The sequence below is a fragment of the Rattus norvegicus genome, chromosome 4 (assembly GCF_021556685.1).
Source record: "Rattus norvegicus strain SHRSP/BbbUtx chromosome 4, alternate assembly SHRSP_T2T, whole genome shotgun sequence".
Taxonomy (NCBI): domain Eukaryota; kingdom Metazoa; phylum Chordata; class Mammalia; order Rodentia; family Muridae; genus Rattus; species Rattus norvegicus.
In genome coordinates this window covers 66,485,629-66,511,101 of record NC_141537.1, presented here as the reverse complement: position 1 = coordinate 66,511,101, position 25,473 = coordinate 66,485,629, and the positions used below count along the sequence as shown (strand labels likewise).

At 41.9% G+C, this 25,473-nt stretch overlaps 1 protein-coding gene across 7 annotated transcripts in view; it reads left to right on the top strand.

Moving 5' to 3' along the window:
• The window catches only part of Dgki (diacylglycerol kinase, iota), a 452,769-nt gene that overhangs the window by 137,431 nt on the left and 289,865 nt on the right, over positions 1-25,473 (top strand). For all 7 annotated transcript variants that reach the window (XM_087659331.1, NM_198782.2, XM_087659334.1 and 4 more), the window contains 1 exon segment: positions 9,286-9,394. In XM_087659331.1, the coding sequence (XP_087515457.1) occupies positions 9,286-9,394 (109 nt within the window).

Sequence of the window (25,473 nt, the reverse complement as noted above, 5' to 3'; positions counted from 1 at the left end):
ATAATGGTTTACAGTCTGCAGTCCAACTAACCTAACATTGGGCAGTTTAAGAGTCTAGTAGTTGTTCAGTCCCATGAAGCTGGGTGTTTCAGCTGGTCTTCTGTATAAGCTGGAATTGTGAAGAAGTAGGTCCTAACATGTGCTGGCAAGTAAATGTTTAAGTAGTTGAAGAAAAAATGAGTCTTTCTTCTACCAATGCCCTTATGTAGGCCTTTAACAGGTGTGGCTCAGATTAAAGGTGTATACTACCATGCCTGGATTTGGAACTTTCTGTGTCACAGTCTGACCTTGAACTTAGAGATCTGCTTGCTTCAGTTTCTTGGGATTAAAGGCCTGTACTACCTTGCCTGGCCCTAAGCTTTTCATAGCCATTATGCCTCAAGATCTGCATCAAAAGCAGGTGTCATCCTATGGTAAGATCCAGGTCAGAAGCCAGTGTCTTCTAGCCTGAACATCTGGACCACAGGTAGGCCCTCCATTTCGGGATTGTCATTCCTTCCAGATGTAGTCAAGTTGACATCAGGAGTAACCATCACAATCCATGCCTTTTCAACTTGACACAAATTATATCTCATGTCCATATGAAATAATTACCAGGTCATAAATACATCCAACATGATATAGCTATCTCTTGTACAATTGCAAACACATTGTAAATTTAGAAAAGGTCAGTGTCCCTTGGGAACATTCTTTTAGTATCTCAACTTAAATATCAATTGATAGTCTCTTAATTGATGTTAAAGACATTGGAAGAAATTGTTGTTCCTAACAAAATAAACAGAAGCATTATTACTATTTATAATCCTTGTTTCTGTAACTGGTCACATGGCCTTATTTATAACTACCTACCTCGATTACCCATTCTGAATTTCCTCCTTTCTCTGCAAGTACCTTAGCAGGTCTTGGCTCTTTTCCTAAAGGAGTGACCCATACCTTCTTCCTGATGAGTCTGCCTTCTTTGTCATCCTGCTTGGATTAGGCTATTGTAGTTCCCCATTAACTTTAATAACAGGATATGGTAGTACTAATAGATGCCCTAAGGGATCTCCTGCACTCTGGACATAATCCTTCTGACCTCCATTGTGGAGAGGCAATCCAGTTTCCCCATGGTAACCTGGATCTATTATCCCTAACAATGTTATTCCTTTCTCAGCCTGTTGGTTTAAGAGCATTAGAAGCCCAGGGGGAAGTCTGAGCTTCCAGTGCAATGAGATGTTTGTTGTGTCTCCTTGCAGGAAAACTCCTCTCATCTAGAACCAAAATTTCAGGCCAGCAGAACTTAGGGTTGCAGGGATAGGAAGCAAAAATTTCCCTAATGGGTCAGAAGGAGTGATAGTGAGTGGAACTATTCCTTTTTCCACCCCTTGATTACTGGACCAGTGGATTCTGGCTATAGGAGAAACTGACAGACTTAGAGACATAGAGACATAGAGACATAGAGACACAGAGACACACAGAGGCACACAGAGATGATACACAGACATAGACATTGCCGTATCCCAGATGCTGATTCAAAGCATATACTGCCTTCTGAAGAACCTGCCCCAGCACTTCATGCTGCTGCCACATAATTGGTGCTATAACTTCAAAAAGCCATTCCATCTTTCTATCAGACCAGTTGCTTTGGGATGGTGAACATGGTAAGACCAGTGGATTCCTTGATCATGTGTCCACTGTCACACTTCTCTGGCTATGAAGAGTTCGTTGGTCAGAAGCACTATTGTGTGGAAAACTGTAACAGTGGATAAGGCATTCTGTAAGTCCATGGATGGTAGTTTTGGCACGAGCACTGCATGCAGAAAAGGCAAATGCATAACCAGAGTAAGTATCTATACCAGTAAGAACAAAACATGGTTTTGTCTATGTTGCCCATTATAGTAACTATGATCACACATTGCTTCTGGTGTTTTCATGCTGGGATTAAAGGTGTGTACTACCTTGTCTTATCCTAACCTTTTCATGGCCACTATGCTTCAAGATATGAACCAAAAGCTTGTTAAATCCTATGTCAGGATCTGAATCAGAAGCCTGTGTCTTCCAGCCCCAAGAACACAGGCATGACCTCCATTTCTGAATTGTAGTTCATTCTAGATGTGGTCAAGTTGACAACCAGGAATACCTATCACAATGTATATGTATGTATAGATATACATTGTATATATGAATACAAACACACGTCTTTGCACATATGAAAATTGAAGCTAAAAAGGTTAAGATTTGCCTATTGTTAAGGTGAATTGTCATCTTTTTTGTTCTCTAAATATTATTTTTGCACTTCTTTTCTTTAAAAATGTCATATATTTTGATCATATACTTTCTCTTCCCCAACTTGTCTCATAACCCTTCCTACCTTTCCACCCAACTTCACATACCCTACTCTCTCTTTCCCTCTCCCTCAGAAACAAAAGTCTCAAAAATCAGAAAATAAAAAATCAGAACAAACATCTAATAAGCCACAAATTAACAAAGGTGCCCCCAAAATGGAGTCCATTCTGTGCTGATGCCCTGTTCCTGAGCTTGGGGCCTGCCCTGCAGTGCCCCTGATATATGCAGTGACAATCTTTTGGAATAAAACTGATATTCCTTTTCTTTGAAACTATCAGTTGCAAATAGCTTCTTGGTTGGGAGCAGGGCGTCTTTGTGTCCACTTCTTCTCATTGCTGGAATTTTGTCTGGTTTGATCCCATGCAGGTCTTGTGTGTGTCAGACTCTATGTATCCATGTGTGTATCAGTCTTGCTTTGTCTGGAGGGTGCTGTATCCTTGGAATCATCCACCACTTCTGACTCTTACAGTCTTTCTGTCCCCTCTTCTATAGACCAATGAGCCTTGGTAGGAAAGCCATGAAGAAGACATCCCACTAAGGACTGATTGCCCCAAAGTTTCACTCACATTATTTAGTTGTGGGTCTCTGTGGTCCTTCTCATCTACAGCGAGAGGCAGCCTTTCTGATGAGAGCTGACTGAGGCACTGATCTATGGGTATAGATAGAATTAATTGTCTATTTCCTATATTTCAAGGACTGCTCTTAATCTGTACCTTCTAATAACACCCTCTTCCTTGTGAAACTTGTATTCTTATTGTGGTGGTAGGTCATGTGTAATTAAGACAACTAGAAGTATAGAAAGGGCTGGCTTTGTAGTCATTTCCTATGAATATGTGTGCTGCCGGGGTCCTATGAAAGTGTGGAATTGTGTAACAGGACAAAGCATTCACAGGAAGATGTTAAATTCTCTGGTTCTGGTGTGGCTCTCTTCCTGTGCGTATGACCTTGGGCAGGTAGCTTAAGTGTTCTTACTCCAAATTAGGGATAATGAAAGTCCCTGCCTCACTGTTGTAAGGGATCCATAAGACATGTAAAATGATTGAAAATGTGGTAAAATATGTTTTGTGAGCCTTTCACAGGCAGTAACTTAGGTCAGTGTAATTCATTCATGAATGCACACATTTAGGGCAGTGCTTAGCATAAAATAGATACAAATGCCTTGCTGGTTGAATGAATACATGAATGAATACAGAAAATTCTATATGGACAATATAGAAATATAGAATGAATAGGAAATAGGCCCAGTCACTTTAGCAGGCACAGTAATCTAAGCCTGCAGCTCCATAACTGTGGTTCTCAGCTGGGGACACATTAGAAGTGCTTAGAAGCCTGTATTTTCTTTCTGTTCCTCCTCCTCCTCCCCTTCCTCCTCTCCCCAGTCCTCCTCCTCCTCCCCTTCCTCCTCTCCCCAGTCCTCCTCCTCCTCCCCTTCCTCCTCTTCCCAGTCCTCCTCCTGCTCCTCCTGCTCCTCCTCCCCCTCCTCCTCCCCCAGCCCTCCTCCTCCCCCAGTCCTTCTCCTCCTCCCCTTCCTCCTCTCCCCAGTCCTCCTCCTCCTCCTCCTCCTCCTGCTCCTCCTGCTCCTCCTCCTCCTGCTCCTCCTGCTCCTCCTGCTCCTCCTCCTTTTCCCTCCCATCTACTCCTTCTTGTGCTGAGGACTGGATCCAGGGCCCTACACGGGCTAGGTTACATGTTTATTCTACCACTGAGCTATGCCCAGCCTTCTGAAAGACTTTCAAGGGGACCAGCTCAAACTCCACAGTGGGCAAGAAGAGTTTAGCATCTCAGTCTTACTGTTTGAAATAAATCACCACAGAGTACCAAGGTCCAGATCTACAAGTATATTGCTTTGATGGTTCAATGCAGAAGTGATTTTCTGATTGAATTCATGAAACTTAAGCTCCACCTTTTTTTCCAATAATAATTACATCCTTGAAGATGTTGACGTGCATTTAAAATCGTCAAAAACTACCTTGAATTCATATGCAGCGTAGAGTAAGACTTTGGCTCAGGTAACCACACAGTTTGTTTCCCTACATAAAATCACCGGTGGAATATTTACATTTGTATGAGGCTTCGAACTGGTTCTCACTGTGTGGAGTTATTAGCATTTCAGGCTGTTTGTTCATATTAATTGAGAATCAGTTTGGTTTGCCTTGGATAAAAGCAGATAGGGTCTACGTGACATGAAGAAAAGCATCACACACACACACACACACACACACACATTTCTTTATGTCTGTTTGGGGGTACTGGCATTGAACTCAGAGCCTCACATACTACACAAGTACTCTCCTACTGAGCTGCACTACCAGTCTGTCTGTCTGTCCACAGGATGTCTGTTGAGGCACTTGGGGAATGTGTCCGAGGAACAGAGTAACTTTTAGATAGCCGACCCCTTTCTAGAATGTTGAGATGACATTTTCCTCCTAGTCTTTAGATGTCCTGGACAAACCACACTCTCCATTCTCTGACATTTCCTCATTCCATACACAGGAGTTTCATCCTCATGAATTAGACTCCCAGAGAGTGGTGTGAATGGGTTTCCTCTGAGAGTCATATCAGTCAAAAGGAGAGCAGATTGAAATTTAGAAATGGATCTCACGAGGGTATCGTGTCTGAGTAATCAGTCTTGCGTGTCTTCCTGTGTATTTTAAAAGATTTTTTTTATGAAGAGTATTTATGCTACACATTTCTTTGAGTGACTCCATTAAAAAACTATTAGTACCCTTGCCAGAGGTGGTGGTACTTGGGATGCAGGGGCAAAAGGATCTATGGTTGTTATGCCATCCTAGTCTACTTAGTAATTTCGGGCAAGTCAGCTAGCCAGGGGTACAATGTGAGACCTTGTCTAAAAAAATGATCACTTTCATAGATCCTTTATAAACAGGACAGTGGGACGCCAATCCAGTGCTAACCTCATACCAAGAAGCGGGGCTGTTTTGGTAGTTCTGAGGTTAGCTCTTTTTTCTTGGCTACTTACTTTTTAGTCCCCACTCTTCCCTTTCCCCTTCCTTGTTCCCTTCTCATTCCCTCCCTCTCTTCTTCCTTCCTTCCTTCCCTCCCTTCTTTCTTTTCTTATGAGATGGTTTGGTTCAGGTCTTAGATAACCTTGACTTGGCTATCCTCCCACCTCTACTTCCCCAATGCAAGGGTTATAAGCAAGTACCAGTAGGCCTGGATTGAAAGCTGGATTCTATCTCATCCACGTCTGTCTGTCTGTCTGTCTGTCTGTCTGTCTGCCTGCCTGCCTGCCTGCCTGCCTGCCTGCCTGCCTGCCTGCCTGTCTATTGGTGTTCAGAAGAGTCTCCCTGTGTACACAGTCTAAGTTGGCTATGAATGTACCCTTCTCCAACCTCTGCCTTCACCTTTTGTGGCTGGGATTAAAACCCTGGCCTGTGCCACCATGCCCAGCTGCATTTACTTTTAAAGAACTGCTTTGAAGGATTTTGGACTCTCTCAGCAAAGAACATCTCTGAGTTATAAAGCTTGGGACATTATTCAAATCATTCTAAGTGGATTTCTCAAGACCTGATCAAATCAGCAAGCTGTTTTGCTTAGCTTCTTGGTCAAGTTCATTTGTTAATTCAGAAGGCATTTATTGAATATTTGCAGAGTCTAGCTCTGGGCCAGATGTAACAAAATTAGTGGATGAATGAAGTCCTGTCCTTTAGGAGTTTATAGTCTTTACTGAATGAAGGGAAGGCAATAATAGAATGCCATTTAAGATGTATGGTGACTTTTGTACTTGAAATGTGTTCTTGGTCTTTCCCGTCAGGTAATTGACATTAACGTGACTTTATGCTTTGGAAACCGAATTATGAAGTATTTTCTTTTTATATTTATTTCACAGTTAATATCACATTTTTTTCAGACATGCTCTTGTGAGAATATTCATTCCCCACAAAGTGATGGGAAGTTAATAGAACCGTTGGCATTTCACGCTTTGCAGTCTGTGTGCATTTGGGAGAATTCTGAGCAGGAAGATGGATGTGACGTTGAACTCCCATTTATTGTTTAATTAGAGCAAATTGTATCTAAAACTGCTGCTCTCACCCTTTCTATCCACACAGCAAATTCTGCTAGAGCTTCATATCATCTTCTATCACCATGACAGATGTAAATAGGAAAGGAACGCACTCTGATTTTAGTTGAGGTCTCAGATATAATGAAATTTGTCTTTGAAGGAACATATCCACTCATGGATGAGCTATTAGAAAAAGTGATGTTCCGCTGTTTCAAAGAGTGGAAAGCCAAAATCAGAAGGGCTTTTCATACCCCGATATTTTCTAGTTATAATTTTTCTATTCGGTGTTTTATGTATCTTCTATTAATATCACAAAATCTGCCTTTAATTCGTGTCCATAATGAGGAATAAATAAGAAATAAACAAAAGACCTGTGTTCCTCTGTTCACAGGCTAGAAAAGGACATGCTTTGATGGGAGTTCCAGGGAAGAACTATCTGGATCCCTCAAAGCACAACAAGGTTCTGATTGTATGGATGCCTTGTGTCCTGATTCCATACTTTGGGTAGTTTGCTGCTGGGTCAGGTGTTGGTTCCTAGTTATGAAGGGTGAGGAGACTTAGGCTGTCACAGTCCACAGGTGCCCAGGAGCAGACTCACTTGTTCAGTAGTTTCAACCAAGACCTGACAATGGAATTTTATTTCTTTTCCTTCTCCTCCTTCCTCCTTCCTCCTCTCCATCCTTCCTCCTTCTCCTCTCTCCTCCTCGTCCTTCTTGACTCCTTAATCTCCTTTCCCCTTTCTATCTTGTTTCCTCTTTTGTCTAACCACAACTTTCTAAGATAGTTTGTGAAACTCTGAAAGACTTGGTTTTTGTGCGTGCGTGCGTGCGTGCGTGCGTGCGTGCGTGCGTGCGTGTGTGTGTGTGTGTGTGTGTGTGTGTGTGTGTATGTGTATCAAGTCTAAGCCCAAGGGTTTTTTTCACTTTCCTCCCCCTTTCTCCCTATCTCCCTCCCTCCTCCTTTCCTCTCTTCTCCCTCCCTCCTTCCCTTCTTCCTGTCCTCCCTTCATCCTCTCCTCTTACCCCCAATAATATTTTAACCAGAGATTTTCACATATAGTGACATTGTGATTCTGATTAAGTTGTCCAAACTAGCCTCAAAGTTGTCATGTAGTCCATGCAGGCTTTGGAATGATAATCCATCTATCTCAGCCTTTTGCTATGGAACGTTTTAAGAACTTAAATTTAGTTTGTGGAGACTTGAAGACCTAAAGGTAGAACCTATGGTTTCTGAATCTACAAAGCCATGGGGTTTTTGTTTGTTTCTTTTGTTCTGTTTTGTTTTAATGGTGAGAACAGGTTTAGCGTTAATGGGGAGGACTTTGAAGGTAGAGAAAACCCCTAAGAACTGTGGCAGAGGAAGGCCCTCAATATGGGAGGAAAACCTTTGTGAGAGAAGGATTTCCTCAGAAGATTCTCTCCCCATCTCTTCTCTCCTTGTCCCTTTGTTTCTTGTTGTATTAGTTGGGCTGTCTTAGGGTATTTAGCACCTTCAAATGTCCACTTACCTTTTCTTTTCCAAGCCAGGGTCTTTCTGTGTAGCCCAGAATGGCCTTGGACTTTCTCTCTTTAGATCCCCACTTCCTGCACTAATTCTGGGATTCTAGGCCTCAGTCACCACACCTAGCCACTGGTCCTCTCATAAGAATATGGCTGGAGGGTATGGGATGTACTTTGTCATGAAGCTCCAAAGGTGATGTTGTTAACGACCTATCTTGGAGAACATAGGAAAGGGGACACTGATTGGACTGTCTTCTATCAAGAGTTCCACCCCTCTGATGCGTCTGGGGAACTATGCAGAGCTAATGTGTTGCCTGAAGCCTCGTTGGCAATGCTGCCACAAGTTGGTTGTGATAATTTCCAACTTCTGAAGACCTGTTTTTGGACCTTCCTGGACAGGATTCCAAGAGACACTAAAAGAAACACAGAGATTGGGCCACCTGCTGAGAGCTCTGAGACACACACACACACACACACACACACACACACACACACACACACGAGAGAGAGAGAGAGAGAGAGAGAGAGAGAGAGAGAGAGAGAGAGAGAGAGAGAGAGGAGAACTACTCTTCTTGCCTAACATTACCAGTTCATCCGTAGGTGGAGTCTGGATAGGTCAGTGAATATGAAAAGCATTCCCTGCTCTTGAGGACATAACACATCCTTCCCTGTCTGCTCCTAGCCCCTCGTCTTTTCTGTTATAAACACCTATGCCTCAGAGGCTCTGCCTTGAGGGCCTTCAAAGTGTCTGTGCCCCTTGTTGCTTCCCTCTGCTCCTTGCTGAGGGTTCCCCTGCTTGGGTTGAGGGGTGGCTGAAGAAGTGTGGGCTGTTTCTTGGCAGATGCGAATCAGCCTTTTCACATTAAGAGAGCTCAGCTGAATGGACAGTGCTGTGATCCTCAGCAAGAAGGAAGGAAAGTGCTCTCAGAAGAAGGGAGTAAGAGACTTTCTTGCTAACCAGACTTCTCTGCTGTGTTGGGTAGTGGGGTTGCAGGAGAAGGTGTTGCTTCTAGTTCATCTGTGACAACAAGAATGACTTGCCAAGTGTCATAAGTACCCACCATTCTTTTCTCTGTAAGTGGCGAGGCTTCACTCTTGCCCTCCACCCTGAACAGAAGTGACGCTTTCAGCTTCTAGCTCTGTGGTCCTCGTATAGAACAGCTTCCTCAAAGCTCTCTGATGTGGGGGAATTTGTTCCTGTCTATCACAGTACAGGCGTATCTCACCACAGTTGTGAAGGACATCAGATGCTAGAGACTCGCTCAGCCTGCTCTGTTACAGAGTCTATCCAATAGGGGGTGGTGAGCTCTTTACAAGAGTCTCCTGTCCGTGTGTCATGTGTATGCATGTATGCGTGTCTGTCTGTATGCATTTATTTATTTATTTATTTATTTATTTATTTATTTATTTATTTATTTATTTATTTTCTTGCTACAGGAAAGCCATCTCCCGGACAGGCCTCCAGCATCTGGCTCCTGCACATCCTCTTGGTCTTCCTGTGGCAAACGGTCCAGCGAAGGAGCCCAGAGCGACTCTGGACTGGAGTGTAGGTGTCTGCTGTTTCGTGTTTGTTTTCTGTTTTGTCTTATTTTACCCCCCTCCTCCAAGTTAATTTCAGTTCCATGCTGTGTCTTTTCTCATCTCACCTTCAGGATTCTGTGGGTAAGAACACGTCTACTGAGAGCTTGCAGTGGTCAAGTCAGTGAGATCACGTGGGGCCCCGCTGTCTCAACAAAGAGCAGAATAGGCTCCGTGTCCCTTTCTGTTCTGGGGAGAGATCCATGGTGGGGAAAGGGACTAGTTATTTTTAACCTATTAAAGCATAAAAGTCACACATATTTATGGTGTACCCACGTGGTATTTTGTCACATGTATACAGGTGTAGGTACAGAGTGAAACCTATCTACTCAAGACGTTTATCAGTTATTTATGCTAGAAACCATCAAAATCCCTTTTTCTAGCCTTCTGTGAAAGAGTATACTATCTTATCTGGTTAACAGTATAAACAATACTCACTGTGTATGACCATTCTACTGTGAAATGGCATCTAACTGTTACTTACTATCCATCGAAGAATCTTTCTCTTGATTATCTCCTGTCTCTCCCAACCTCTAGTAACCACCGACTCATTTCCCTCCCAACCTCTAGTAACCACAGACTTACTCTCAGTGTAAGATAAACCCCGTAACCATTTACCTGTAAGCGAGACGACATGGAGCTCTACTTCCTGTTCCTCACTCATTTGACGACATCCAGGTCTCCAACTCCACCTATTGCAAATTACAGGATTTTTTTCCTTCTGTGTGGATAAATAATGTTCCACTCTACATACGCATTGCATTGTTTCTGACAGATAATATGACATTCTGTTGAGTTGAACCTAGCACACAGCATCCTTAGCAAAGATCACGGACCATAAAAAGTAAGCCCTGATTTTCACGTAGGCCTAAAAGGGTTTTGATTTGCACTAAGACTTGAAAGCATGCCCACTTTTCAGTTCCTGTGTATATACGGGCAAATCTTATTTTCACAGTCTCTCAGCTCAGCAGAATTTAAATCCTTTAGAGGGACTTAATGTCAGGTGTCCTGGTAGACACTTCCCCATAAGCCAGTGTCACAGTCTGACAAATAGAAAAAAGGTGGCCCAGTAGCAAGCAGGACTTAGCCTCACCTTCTGGTGGGTAAAGATGAGAAATCTTCATTTCATCTTTGATACTCTTAAACCTAAAATTATTAGAACACTAGTTATGTATTGACACAAATATTGTGTTATGTCCTACCACTAAGTCGTCTGAATGTTTTTTGGGTCAGGGAAAAAAGCCACTACAAAATCTCTCTGCCTCCGTTTCTGCTTCTAATTAACACTGTAACACACACAGTCACCCAAGACTTTGAAACATAAGAAATGAAAGGGATCTCAAAGCTTTTCTGTGTAGTACTGAATTTGAACCTAGGGTCTTACATGGGCTAGGCAAGCTACCATTGAACTATGTTCCAAACCCACATTTTTACTTATTTGGAGAGAAAAATATGTCTCCCAGTAGCCCAGTCTGGCTCGGAATGTGGTCTGTGACTCTAGCAGACCTTGAACTCCTGAGGATTGCAGACACTCGCTCCAGCTTCTCAACTCTTTATTAGGCCTTTACGAAAACTGTAACAAACCTTAGGAATAGACCATGTTTTGATAGTAATCTCTTTCTTTTATGTTTTTGATTAATTATGTGAAAGACATTCATATCCTTCCAGTTGCCTTCATCTGTTCTAAATTAGATTGTTTGCATTTCCTTCACACCAGGTAACTGCTACCTTTTACCAGTAAATACAAGCATGTGGGTGGGCAAGTTGCATTTTTGTGGGAGGAAGGCTCCATGAGTGTGGAGGCCAGAGGTCTACCTTATGTCACTCCTCGGGAGTGACTTTATTTATTTATTTTATTAGTGCCACCATTATTGCAAAGGCCACCATTTCTTTAGCACATGTTCTCATACTTTTGTTTAGATCCTTTAAAGTGTGTCTGTCATAGTAGACTCCCTTATGCATTGTCACATTCCTTTTCTGCCCCTGGAAAACGCCACCATCCTTGTTTTTTATCCTGGGTGGGTTTCTTGGGATCCAAGGGTGAAGAAGCTATGGTTATTTCCTTTACAGAACTAAAATTCATGGATAGAAATAGATGAACAGTGGGATCATGGCACAGTGGGGCCTGGGCCTGGACAGTTCTCGAAGGTAGCGTGTATGTGTGTGTGTTTGTGTGTGTGTGTGTGTGTGTGTGTGTGTGTGTGGTGTGTGTTTGTGTGTGAGAGAGACAGAGACAGAGACAGAGACACAGAGAGAGACAGAGACAAGAGAGACACAAGAGAGACACAAAAGAGAGAGACTGGGATACATGAAAAGACCCTGGTGATGGAAATAGTGGGAAAATGCTTTTAGTGAATTTCCTGCCTAAGGCAGCATTAGGCTACCAGGCCTTATTTTCTCATTCCCATTGAGAGAGAGGTATGCACTGTAGCAATCACTCATGAGTATTTTTGGCTAGTGTTGGGAGGTGTGATACACAATAGGGCCAAACAAATAGGAAATCAGACTGGGTGTGTGTTGTGGTCTTTTGTTCCTCCTTCCTGGTGATTGTGTTGTGGACACCGTGACAGTGATCTGCTGAATGTCCAGTAGGAAGCAGAAGGTAGGGACAGTCCTTTTCAGGGAGGCTCTGAGTTGGCTCTGGAGTACCCATCTCCTGTCTGCTACGGTCAGCAGACAGAAGCCCAGTGAAGACCAGTACCCTCTTACAGGGTAGGAGACATTCGTTCAGGAAGGAGATATCTAGACATATTTCAATGTCTCCCGACTTCTTCTGTGAGAGTTTAAGTGATTCTGGCTTTGAAATGAAGGCCTTTTCCTGCCAGATACCCTGGGTATTAACTGGCCCTTCTGCTCAAGGGACCAAATGATGACTTCAGGAATTTCTTGACCACTTCTCTACAACAACCCTTTCTTTTGGCTCCCCTCGGAGTAGCAGTCTGAGAACATATCTGCTACCACTAGCCACTGTTTTATACTAATGATAAAACTTACTCAGTAATATTATTTATTAAGGACAGATTAGTCTTAGAACCTCACAAAAGTCACCCAAGTAAACAGAATACCAACACCACCAAAAAAAAAAAAAAGTCAAATGGGGGTGTGGTAGTGAAGAATTTGGGTATAGCTCAATGGTAGAATACCTGACAGGTATACAGAAGCCTCTGGTTTGACTTTCCAGCACCCATAAACAAACACATATGTGCATGCACACACACCCTCAGACATACACACTCACAGACATACACACACACACACACACACACACACACACACACACACACACACACACGTCTTCCAGTCACTAGCCTTGGTTGATGTCCTGTTTTCATAGGATGTTGAGTAGTGGTACTCCTGAGGGTCTTGGCCCCAGTAGCAGTGCAGAACAGGGTTGATGGGAGCCCCGTGTTCTTCACAGCCTCCTTGATTCTTCGGCAGAAGTTCTCGCTTCATACCTCTCCAGCTCAGTGGACTAGGCATCATGTCAACACCCCAACACTCCCACACCCTCACTTTCCCCTGTAGTTGCATCAACTCAAGGAAAACAGATGAGGAAGCTGTTCAGGGTACACCCAGAGTCAAGGTCAGCCTGGATTTGGAATCTCCATCCGTAGGGTCCTAGTTTTTGTAGAAAGGATACCATTCTGAACCTGGCATATGTGTCAAAGTCTTCTAGAGAACACAGTTTATTCCCTTCAGAACAAGGGCCACAGACTTTGGGAAGGGGTCTGCTCCTGAGGATCCTGAGTGCCGGTTGAGTGAGCACGATCGACATACTGCATAGCATGGCTAGGAGCACAGTCGTGGCAGATGTTTTTAGTGCTTTGTGTGCATGAGCTTGATTAACTTTAGGGGGTCCATCTTCCCTTCGCAATTCCCTTCTTTTTTGTTCCTTTTTTAGATTTAAAAAAAATTATTAGATATATTTCTTTACATACATTTCAAATGTTATTCCCCTTCCGGGTTTCCTGTCCATAAACCCCCATCTTCTCTCCTCCCCCTCCCCATATGGGGTGTTTCCTCCCATAGTCCCCTGCACTGTGGGTCCAACCTTGGCAGGAACAAGGGCTTCCCCTTCCACTGGTGCCCCAACAAGGCTATTCTCTGTTACATATGCAGTTGGAGCCCTGGGACAGTCCATGTATAGTCTTTCGGTAGTGGTTTAGTCCCTGGAAGCTCTGGTTGGTTGGCATTGTTGTTCTTATGGGGTTGCAACTTCCTTCAACTCTTTCAATCCTTCCTCTAATTCCCCCCAAGGGGGTCCTGTTCTCAGTTCAGTGGTTTGCTGCTAGCATTGACCTCTGTATTGGACAAGCTCTGGATGTGTCTCTCAGGAGAGGTCTATATCCTGTCCCTTTCAGCATGCATTTTTTAGCTTCATCAATCTTATCTAGTTTTGGTGGCTGTATATATATGGGCCACATGTGGGGCAGGCTCTGAATGGCCATTCCTTGAGTCACTGCTCTAAACTTTGCTTCCATATCCTCTCCTATGGATATTTTTCCTCTTTTAAGAAGGAGCGGGAGCATCCACATTTTGTTCTTCCTTCTTCTTGATCTTCCTGTGGTCTGTGGATTGCATCTAGGGTAATTCCAGCTTTTTGGCTAATATCTACTTATCAATGAGTGCACACCAAGTGTGTTTTTCTATGATTGGGTTGCCTCACTCAGGATGATATTTTCTAGTTCATTCCATTTGCCTATGAATTTCATGAAGTCATTGTTTTTGATAGCTGAGTAGTACTCCATTGTGTAGATGTAAGACATTTTTGGAATCCATTCTTCTGTTGAAGGGCATCTGGGTTCTTTCCAGCTTCTGGCTATTATAAATAAGACTGCTATGAACATAGTGGAACATGTGTCTTTGTTGTATGTTGGAGCATCTTTTGGGTATATGCCCAGGAGAGGTATAGCTGGGTCATCAGGTAGTGGAATGTCCAAGTTTCTGAGGAACCTCCAGACTGATTTCCAGAGTGGTTGTACCTGTTTGCAATCCCACCAACAATGGAGGAGTGTTCCTCTTTCTCCACATCCTTGCCAGCATCTGCTGTCACCTGAGTTTTGATCTTAGCCATTCTGACTGGTGTGAGGTGGAATCTCAGGGTTGTTTTGATTTGCATTTCCCTGATGACTAAGGATGTAGAACATCTCTTTAGGTGCTTTTTTGGCTATTCAATAATCCTCAGCTGAGAATGTTTTGTTTAGCTGTGTACCCCATTTTTAATAGGGTTATTTGGCTCTCTGGAGTCTAACTTTTTGAGTTCTTTGTATATTTTGGATATTAGCACTATATCAGATATAGGGTTGGTAAAGATCTTGTCCCAATTTGTTGGTTGCCATTTTGTCCTGATGACAGTGTCTTTTGCCTTATAGAAGCTTTGCAGTTTTATGAGGTCCCATTTGTCGATTTGTGATCTTAGATCATAAGCCATTGGTGTTATGTTCAGGAAATTTTCCCCAGTGCCCATGTGTTTGTGACTCTTCCCTACTTTTTCTTCTATTAATTTGAGTGTATCTGGTTTGATATGGAGGTCTTTGATCCACTTGGACTTAAGCTTTGTACAGGGTGATAAGAATGGATTAATTTGCATTCTTCTACATGCTGACCTCCAGTTGAACCAGCACCATTTGTTGAAAATGCTACCTTTCTTCCATTGGATGGTTTTAGTTCCTTTGTCTAATATCAAGTGACCATATGTGTGTGGGTTCATTTCTGGGTCTTCAATTCTGTTCCACTGACCTATCTGCCTGTCTCTGTACGAATACTATACATTTTTTAGACTATTGCTTTGCAATACTGCTTGAAGTCATGGATGGTGATTCCCCCAGAAGTTCTTTTATTGCTGAGTATACTTTTCACTATCCTGGGTTTTTTGTTATTCCAAATGAATTTGCAAATTGCTTTTTCTATTTCTATAAAGAATTGAGTAGGAATTTTAATGGGGATTGCATTGAATCTGTAGATTGCTTTTGGCAAAATGACCATCTTTCCTATATTAATCCTGCCAATCCATGAGCATGGGAGCTCTTTCCATCTTCTGAGGTATTCCTCAATTTCTTTCTTCAGAGACTTGAAGTTCTTGTCATATAGATCTTACACTTCCTTGGTTAAAGTCACACCAAGATATTTTATATTATTTGGGACTATTGTGAAGGGTGTCATTTCCCTAATTTCTTTCTCAGCCTGTTTATCCTTTGAGTAGAGGAAGGCTACTGATTTGTTTGAGTTAATTTTATACTCTGACACTTTGCTGAAGTTGTTTATTGGGTTAAGTAGTTCTCTGGTGGAACTTTTGGGGTTACCTAAGTACACCATCATATCATCTGCAAATAGTGATATTTTGATTTCTTCCCTTCCAATTTGTATCTCTTTGACCTCCTTTCACTGTCTGTTTGCTCTGGCTAGGACTTTGAGTACTATATTGAATAAGTAGGGAGAGAGTAGGCAGACTTGTCTAGTCCCTGATTTTAGTGGGATTACTTCAAGTTTCTCTCCATTAAGTTTGACGTTGGCTACTGGTTTGATGTACATTGCTTTTACTATGTTTAGATATGGGCGTTCAATTCCTGATCTTTCCAGGACTTTTATCATGAAGGGGTATTGAATTTTTTCAAATGCTTTCTCAGCATCTAATGAAAGGATCATGTGGTTCTTATCTTTGAGTTTGTTTATATAGTGGATTGCATTGATGGATTTTCACATATTAAACCAACCCTGCATCCCTGGGATGAAGCCTACTTGATTATGATGGATGATCGTTTTGATGTGTTCTTGGATTCTGATTGCAAGAATTTTATTCAGTAGTTTTGTGCCAATATTCATAAGGGAAATTGGTCTGAAGTTCTCTTTCTTTGTTGGGTCTTTGTGTGGTTTCGGTATAATCTTAATTATGGCTTCATAGAAGGAATTTGGTAGCGCTTCGTCTCTTTCAATTTTGTGGAATAGTTTGGACAGTATTGGTATGAGGTCTTCTATGAAGGTCTGATAGAATTCTGCACTGAACCCTTCTGGTCTGGGGCTCTTTTTGGTTGGGAGACCTTTAATGACTGCTTCTATTTCATTAGGAGTTATGGGGTTGTTCAAATGGTTCCTCCAGATTTTCCAGTTTTAGGCTTTTGTAGTAGGATCTGATAATTTTTTAAATTTCTTCATATTCTGTTGTTATGTTTCCTTTTTCATTTCTGATTTTGTTAATTTGGATACACTCTCTGTGACCTCTGGTAGTCTGACTAAGGGTTTATCTATCTTGTTGATTTTCTCAAAGAAACAGCTCCCGGTTTTGTTGATTCTTTGTATAGTCCTTTTCGTTTCTACTTGGTTGATATCAGCCCTGAGTTTGATTATTTCCTGCCTTCTACTCCTCTTAGGTTTATTTATTTCTTTTTGTTCTAGAACTTTTAGGTGTGCTGTCAAGATGCTGACATATGCTCTCTCCTGTTTCTTTTTTGCAGGCACTCAGAGCTTTGAGTTTTCCTCTTAGTACTGCTTTCATTGTGTCCCATAAGTTTGGGAATGTTGTATCTTCATTTTCATTAAATTCTAAGAAGTCTCTTTCTTTCTTCCTTTCTTCCTTTCTTCCTTTCTTTCTTTCTTTCTTTCTTTCTTTCTTTCTTTCTTCCTTCCTTCCTTCCTTCCTTCCTCCCTTCCTCCCTCCTTCCCTCCCTCCCTTCCTTCCTTCCTTCCTTTCTTTCTTCATTCCTTCCTTGACCAGGTTGTCATTGAGTAGAGCGTTGTTCAACTTTCATGTATATGTGGGCTCTCTGTTGTTATTGTTGTTATTGAGGACTAGTCTTAGTTCATGGTGATCTGATAGGATGCATGGGATTATTTCTATCTTCCTGTATCTGTTGAGGCCCATTTTTTGACCAATTATATGGTCAATTGTAGAGAAGGTTCCATGAGGTGCTGAGAAGAAGGTATATCTTTTGATTTAGGATAGAATGTTGTATAAATATCTGTTAAATCAGATTGGTTCAGAACTTCTGTTAGTTTCTCTACGTCTCTCTTTCATTTCTGTTTCCATGATCTGTCCATTGATGAGAGTGGGGTGTTGAAATCTCCTACAATTATTGTGTGAGGTGCAATGTGTGCTTTGAGCTTTAGTAAGGTTTCTTTTATGTATGTAGGTGCCCTTTCATTTGGAGCATAGATATTTAGAATTGAGAGTTCATCTTGGTGGCTTTTTCCTTTGATGAATATGAATTGTCCTTCCTTATCTTTTTTAATGACTTTTGGTTGAATGTCAATTTTATTTGCTATTAGAATGGCAACTCCAGCTTGGTTCTTCAGGCCATTTGCTTGGAAAGTTGTTTTCCAGCCATTTACTCTGAGGTAGTGTTTGTCTTTGTCTCTGAGGTGTGTTTCCTGCTTGCAGCAAAATGCCGGGTCCTCTTTACGTATGCAGTCTGTTAGTCTATGTCTTTTTATTGGGGAATTTTGGCCATTGATGTTGAGAGATATTAAGGAATAGTGATAGTCACTTCCTGTTATTTTTGTTGTTCAAGGTGGAATTATGTTTGTTTGTCTCTCTTTTGGTTTCATTGCAAAGAAATTATATTCTTGCTTTCTATAAGGTGTAGATGTAGTTTCTCTCTTTGTGTTGGAGTCTTCCATTTATTATCCTTTTTAGGGCTGGATTTGTAGAAAGCTATTGTGTAAATTTGATTTTGTTCCAGAATATCTTGGTTTCTCCATCTATGTTAATTAAGAGTTTTGCTGGATACAGTAACTTGGGCTGGCATTTGTGCTCTCTTAGGGTCTGTATGACATCTGTCCAGAATCTTCTGGCTTTTATAGTCTCTGGTGAGAAGTCTGGTGTAATTCTTATAGGTCTGCCTTTATATGTCACTTGACCTTTTTCCCTTACTGCTTTTAATATTCTTTCTTTGTTTTGTGCATTTGGTATTTTAACTATTATGTGATGGGAGTAATTTCTCTTCTGGTCCAATCTATTTGGATATCTGTAGGCTTCTTGTATGTTTATGGGCATCTCTTTCTTTAGGTTATGGAAATTTTCTTCTATAATTTTGTTGAATATATTTACTGGCCCTTTAAGTTGGGAGTCTTCACTTTCTTCTATACCTATTATCCTTAGGTTTGCTCTTCTCATTGTGTCCTGGGTTTCCTATATGTTTTGGGCTAGGAGCTTTTTGTGTTTTACATTATCTTTGACAGTTGAGTCGATGTTTTCTGTGGTAACTTCTGCCCCTGAGATTCTCTCTTCTATCTCTTGAACTCTATTGGTGATGCTTTTATCTACAGCTCCTTGTCTCTTCCTTAGGTTTTCTATATCCAGGGTTGTCTCCCTTTGTGCTTTCTTTATTGTTTCTATTTCCATTTTCAATTCGTTCACCTGTTTGGTTGTGTTTTCCTGTAATTCTTTAGAGATTTCTGTGTTTCCTAAGGGCTTCTACTTGTTTACTTGTGTTTTTCCTGCATTTCTTTTAGGGAGTTCTTTATGTCTTTCTTAAAGTCCTCCATCATTATCAAAAAATGTGATTTTTAAATCTAAATCTCTCTTTTCTGGTGTGTTTGGATATCCAGTATTTTCTTTGGTGGGAGAACTGGGCTCTGATGATGCCGAACAGTCTTGGTTTCTGTTGCTTAGGTTCCTGTGCTTGCCTCTAGCCATTGGGTTGTCTCTGGTGTTTGCTTGTCTTGCTGTTTCAGAGAGTGACTTGGCCCTGCTGTAGGCCTCTGTGTCAGCACTCCTGTAGAACTGTTTTCCTGTTTTCTTTCAGCCTTTTCTGAGAACAGGTGCTCTGCTCTCAGGTGTGTTGGAGCTCCTGGAGACTGTCTTCCAGCTGTCAGCGCAGGCAGTAATCAAAGGGTCCTGCCCCTGATTGCTCCTAGGTCCTTGCACCCAGCAGGCCCAGTTGTCAGTAGGGGTCTGGGTCTGGACTGTGGGCAGAGGGTAGTCTCCTCTGACTTCTCAGGAGTGTCTACACTTCTGAGATTCCAGCTCTCTCCCCCATGGGATTTGGGTGTGGAGCTGTTTGGCCAGTTCAGTCCAGTCCTGGGTGCAGACCAGAACTGCAGGTTCTGGCGGCTGTCTGTTCCTATATCCCATGTCCAGAGGCACTGTGCAGTTTCCCCTTGGATCAGGGATGTGGGTAGAGGTGTGCAGAGGTGGCAGTCTGTCCTGTGGTCTCAGTACATCTGCACTCCTGGGTGTTCAGTTCTATTCTCCACCACAATTTCCTTCTTAATGACACATATTCCAACATGTCCTCCCACTGCCACTGTAACTTATTCCTCAAAGCCCCTTACCATCTCTCTTGTTGTTTACTCAAGTGATGTCCTGTGACTCCGATCAGTCGCATTCCCTTTAAAACTTTGCTACTATTTGTTCTTGCTGCCTGTCCACATACTGTCATCTCCTGAATGACTCCTCTTAATGATGGTGCATGAAAGTGTCATGTCAGCCTTCAGTTACCCAGCATGTAGACTGCTGTTTCCTCTAGCTTCCCTACCCCCTCTCCCTCCCTCAATGTCTTCTCTTTGTTTCTCCCTCCCTCCATCCCCTTTCCCTGTCTCTCCATCTCTGTCTCTGTTTCTGGCCACCCTCCCACCCCTGGCAGGGATTTTCTTACCCAAAGGATATCTCTCATTCCTTTCTCTTACTTGTTCCTCTGCTCGTAGTGAGCTGGCGTACAAACAGAAAGCAGTTATCGTTTCTTGCTTGACTTAGCTGAGACCTTCAGTTTGGACTCTGGTTACCTGACTAGTCAGGCACTGTCTTCTGCTTTTTTTCAAAGCAGAGAGTGCACGACAGCCTAGGGCTGCTTGGTTACTGAGTCCAGGGCATAAATTGGTTGTAATGCCTCTGCTCAGTCTATAAGAAGTAAACTTATCCTTGGAAACTGATGAGAACTCAGATAATCTCTAGTTCCTGAAAAGCTTGCTAAACATGATTCCAAAGCCAACTGGTAAAAGAAACAAATATAATCTGTTTTAACGCCAAGTGACCCCACCCCCACCCCCACCCCCTCTCTGGTCTTTCCTATTGTAGCACAGCAAGGTCGATAATCATACACTCGGAGAAGCTTGGTTCCTCTACTCCTAATAGTGGCTGTTCCCGCTGACAGCATTAAGATACATGACAGTCAAGCCCATTTGGGAAGAAATAAGCCAAATTACTAGAATGGGGAAGAAGTCATGTCCAGAATAGAAACCAAAAATATTCTTGTCTCCTGGGCTTGAATCCAAGCTCTCAGTTTCGAGTGAGTTAGCCCATTTAGAAGTGTGTCAGTGCCGCAGATAATATGTGTCTTCTTAAATGTCACATGCCTCCTCTGCAAAGGTGACTCAGTTCACAGTTAACGCTCTCCTGTTTTTAAGATCATAAACAATTAACACTGAAGGTGGGCCTCTTTTGTGTTGACACTGTTTTATTGTTACGCTTTGCCCCTTAAGCTCTCTAGAGCAAGACACAGGCTAGTGTGGGGGACGGGGAGGGGACAAGACTGGGGATGCACAAGCTCTTCTTTAAAGCTCTGGTCGGTCTTAAACACAGCATCTTTAGCTCCAATTCTCATTCATTTCCCTGGACGACATTGTTTCACCCTCCCTGGAAAACAGAACTTCTGCTCAAACAGAATCAGATCCCCCTTCTGCCTCCCGCCACCAACACACCAGCTCTCTTTTTCTCGAGATGATGACGCTAAGCACAGAAGTGCTTTCTCCCCAGCAGGTAGCGACAGAACAGTTGGTACATTGCCTCACAGTTCAGTTCAGGGACAAGATTAGAGAACCAGAGTTGCTCTAAACTAGGTTATGAAATTAGGTCACTTTATCTTTACAACCTTGAATGAAAAGCCAGGAAGCATCTGAGGCTTCTGTGTGTTTTTGTGTGCATATGCCGACATGGGTGTGTATGTACATGCTTATGTCAGTGTTTCTGCGTGTCTTCTCATGCCAGCCCTGTTTTGCGTGTGAGTGTTGGAAATCTGTGCTCTGTATCAGGTTTGAGTGTCACCATTTTATCCTGTCCTGCCTCCCACACCTCTTCACTCTCATCCCTACATCAAAAAAAGTAGGACCATGAGGAAGTGCAGTGATCCCTCTGACCTTGGATAGCCACGTCAGTGTGGGACTGATCTACTGTGATTGGCTCTTAGTATTTATTTTCTGAGATCAGACTACTTTAAGATATAGCCTTGTATTAATTACCTTTATCATTTCTGCAATAGCATTCTTTACAAAAGCAAACTAAGGAAGGGTTTATTCCTACTTGTGGTTTAAGAAGGGGTCCAGTCCATCATGGCAGGGAATGCAAGTCCATGAGGTAGCTGGTCACACTGTGTCCACACCAGGAAGCAGAGAGAGATGAATTCTCTGTGCAGCTCACTTTTCCTTATTTACTCAACCCGGGACTGCAGGCCATGGAAGGGTGCACTGTCATCTTGGATGGGTCTTCCTACCACAGTTAACCAACTTAGAAGCCCCTCACAGAGAAGCCCAGGGAGGGTAGTCTTCCAGGTGATCACGGAGTATCAATTTGGCAACCAGTATCAACCACCAGAATCGCTTCTCAGAGGAATCAGAGTCCTTAGGTCCACAGGTCTGCAGTCAGTGTTGTGGCTGTACCGACACTGGGAAAGTTATTGTTTAACATTCTCTAGTGGAAACAGTTGTGAGCCATGAATTAAATACAAATTACGAAGGGACTCAGGTGAAGACAGTAAGAATAATGAGGGAAGCCCAGTTCAGTGCCGTGTTTTGTTTCAGCAGATCATCCCCAATGCCGTCATGCAGTATTGAAGCAAAAGGTGGTGGTGATCACATGATGGTGTTAGTATTCTTTTCCACACTCAGTCTTTAAGCTGTGGGTTGTGTGTGGCTGGCTCAGCTCGATCAGCGCTTTCCCTGCACATTTCCATACCCAGCAGCCATCTTCCACACAGCCCGACCTGCACCAGCCAAGACAGTCGAGCACCTGTTACTGACGTGCCGGGTTTTAGGCCATCCACATTTAAATCTTTTGGCTTTGCATGGATATTTGTAAAGAATATCTTATTTATATCTCCAGTTATTTTAATAAAACATTTTATAAGCTCGGATCTTTTATTTCTCTGGTTTTTTTGCCTATGGTGTAGATGTACTACTTATTATTTTTTTTTTTTTGGCTTCCATTTTTGAGGTGGAATCTCTGTGTCTCAGGCAGCCTGAAACTCATTAGGTAGCCCAGACTAACCTTGAACTTTTAGTAGTCCTCCTGTCTCAGTCTCCTGGGTATTGGAATGACATTTGTCTAATCTGTTGCCCAGCTCATGGTTGTGCTTTAATATGTCTGTTCAATCTGTAACACTCCTCCATCTTTATCTTTTTATCTGTAACAATTACAGGATTTCTAAGTAATTAGGGCAAGCAGTCATAGCTCTCTTTGTAAATCTATTTATATCTGTCTATCTATGTATCTATGTATGTATGTATCTATTTATGTATGTATGTATCTATGTATCTATGTATCTATGTATGTATCTATTTATGTATGTATGTATCTATGTATGTATGTATCTATGTATCTATGTATGTATCTATTTATGTATGTATGTATGTATCTATTTATGTATGTATGTATCTATGTATGTATGTATGTATCTATGTATGTATGTATGTATCTATGTATGTATGTATGTATGTATGTATGTATCTATCTATCTATCTATCTATCTATCTATCTGTCTGTCTATATCTGTCCACATAGAGGATCTTATATAAATACCTCTATTGTGGGGGTCACAGGTGTGTTTGTGTGTGTGTCTTCAGAGAGATTTGTCTTCGTATTCCAAAGACCAGAAAAAAATGCCATCTCATAGAAATAAGGTGATTGTTTTTCTGTTTTCTAGAAATAGTTTTGAGATGCATAATACTTGAGATGTCATTTCAAGGTAGATTTGAAGAGAGGAAGCAAGCAGGAAGGAAAATCACTAAAACATGGTACCAGAAAGAAGATATGATTAAAGAACAGTGATAAGGGAGAAAATTGAAATACGTTATGGGTACCCTATTGGCAGGCCTTCTGGAAGGTCTAGGTTGCCAGATTCAATCTGGACTTCATTTCAGGTATAACAGAGACTTGCACAAGCATTCAAAGCCATGGAGGTGCACAATCAGAGGTGGATTTTATGGGAACCGAGTGTACATCAGTGTAACATTCATGAGAGCGGGTGTCAGAGTTCAAAGAAGAAACTGGGACTTGATTAGATTTGCTGTCTGGTGAATACTAAGAAACTTGGGAACAGACTCAGTCATAAAAGAAGACCTAGACAAAAATAAGAACAAAGAGAAGTCTGTATTCCTTGGAGATAAAGTAGGCTTCTGTGCATAGGACACTGAAATGTGTAGTGTGGTAATATAGACATCATTTTTTATCTCTTCCATATGCCACAGACCAGGACTGGCGTAGGTGGTTGGATGGGAACTGGACTCAGTTTCTGTTAGTCAAGGACAGATATTGACTTATGTTGACATCTCTTTAGATCCAAAATCACCCCAAAAGCCGATCACCTCATAAGCTTCAGTGTCAGAAGCAAGTGGAGATACCTGTAGATAGATTTAATGGTCCCTGCTTGGAACCTTAGTTCCTGCTTGTTAGAGCTTAGAGCTTGGCTTCACTGCCACCCCAACTCTAAGGGAGAGTAGAAAAAGCACATCTAGCTATATATTCAAGAAGAGCAAATGCTTTCGGTGAATGGCAGTCTTAGTCAAATGACCAAGGAGGGGGAATTTGGATAATGCCAGCATATATGGAATGGGGAGAAGAAGGAAACCAGAAAGTGACAGCAGCTTGATTTAAAAAAAAAAAAAGGAAAGAAAAGAAAAAAAAATCCTATTAACTCTGTATCATGTACACACTATTGACATATGATGATGGGATAGAGCCCATGTTATTAGCTTACAGCTAGAAAAGGAGTCAGGAGAAATGTAGAAGGCAAGTCAAAGTCATTAATTTGTGTAGTCCATTCTAATGCCAATACCACCCAGGCATCCTTCATGTAGCGCTGAAGAGTCCTCAGGACCACTTTCACTTCTGCCATTAGGTGGGATTCAGGAATCTCTAAGACTAATCTGTGGCTGGAGAATTCACTGGCAAATATATATAACTCTCTGAAAACTGTTATACTCACTCTTCCTGGAGTGTCACTATGCAAACAAGATAGATACTCAAGGAGAAAAGAGGGAGTAGGGGCATGTCTTGTAGTCAGAAGGGCACGTCATCATTTTCTTGTATGCCTCAAGTATGGTGAGCTTCCACATGTGGAAATTTATGACCTAAAACTAAAGGACATAACATAGCAGTAATTATTGTTTCTGCCTCTAGTGGTTTGACATGACAAAATATGTATTTAATCACATATTCTGTGACTTTTGGTCTGTTTTTTATTTTTAAAAATGTATTGGGATTTGCTGATTATCAGGCAGTGAGTTAGTTATAAATTTAATGATTTTATGAATCTTAGAACCTAGTATGAAAGAAAATGTTAATCAAAAAATTATGCCAATGTGTGAGTAAGTACAAGTTAAGGTAGATAGTGGTAAAGAAACATGAATTTATGAAGCTTACAGAATAACTTGACTTGGATTATGGGGCATTGAGGACTTTTTGAAGAAATAACTCTTTAATTTGATGATCACACTACCAATAGAAATCAGCTATATAAATTAATCAGAGGAGTAAATTTTGGAGAAAGACAAAAAATATATAGTGAACATTTTTTTGAAGGGAATAGTTGAACAAAGCCCTGATGAGGTGAGGGACACACAATTTTGGCATCTGGTGTGTGCAAGGCATAGGCAAAAGGCTTCAAATTCAGTGGACTTGACTTGAGACCTTTCACTCTACTTGAGAAGCTGCAGGGAGGTCAGGGTATCTCGATGTCAACCACAAATGGAGGTATAGTAGGAGAAGAGGTGACAAGAGTGGGGATTGAGAGACCACAGTTCTGAAAAGAGCAGAGAGCAACACCCATGGACTACGTAAGCGAAGGTCCTTCTGTCAGTGTGAATGGCTAAGAAGCAGAGCAGACACTTGAGCAGACTTCT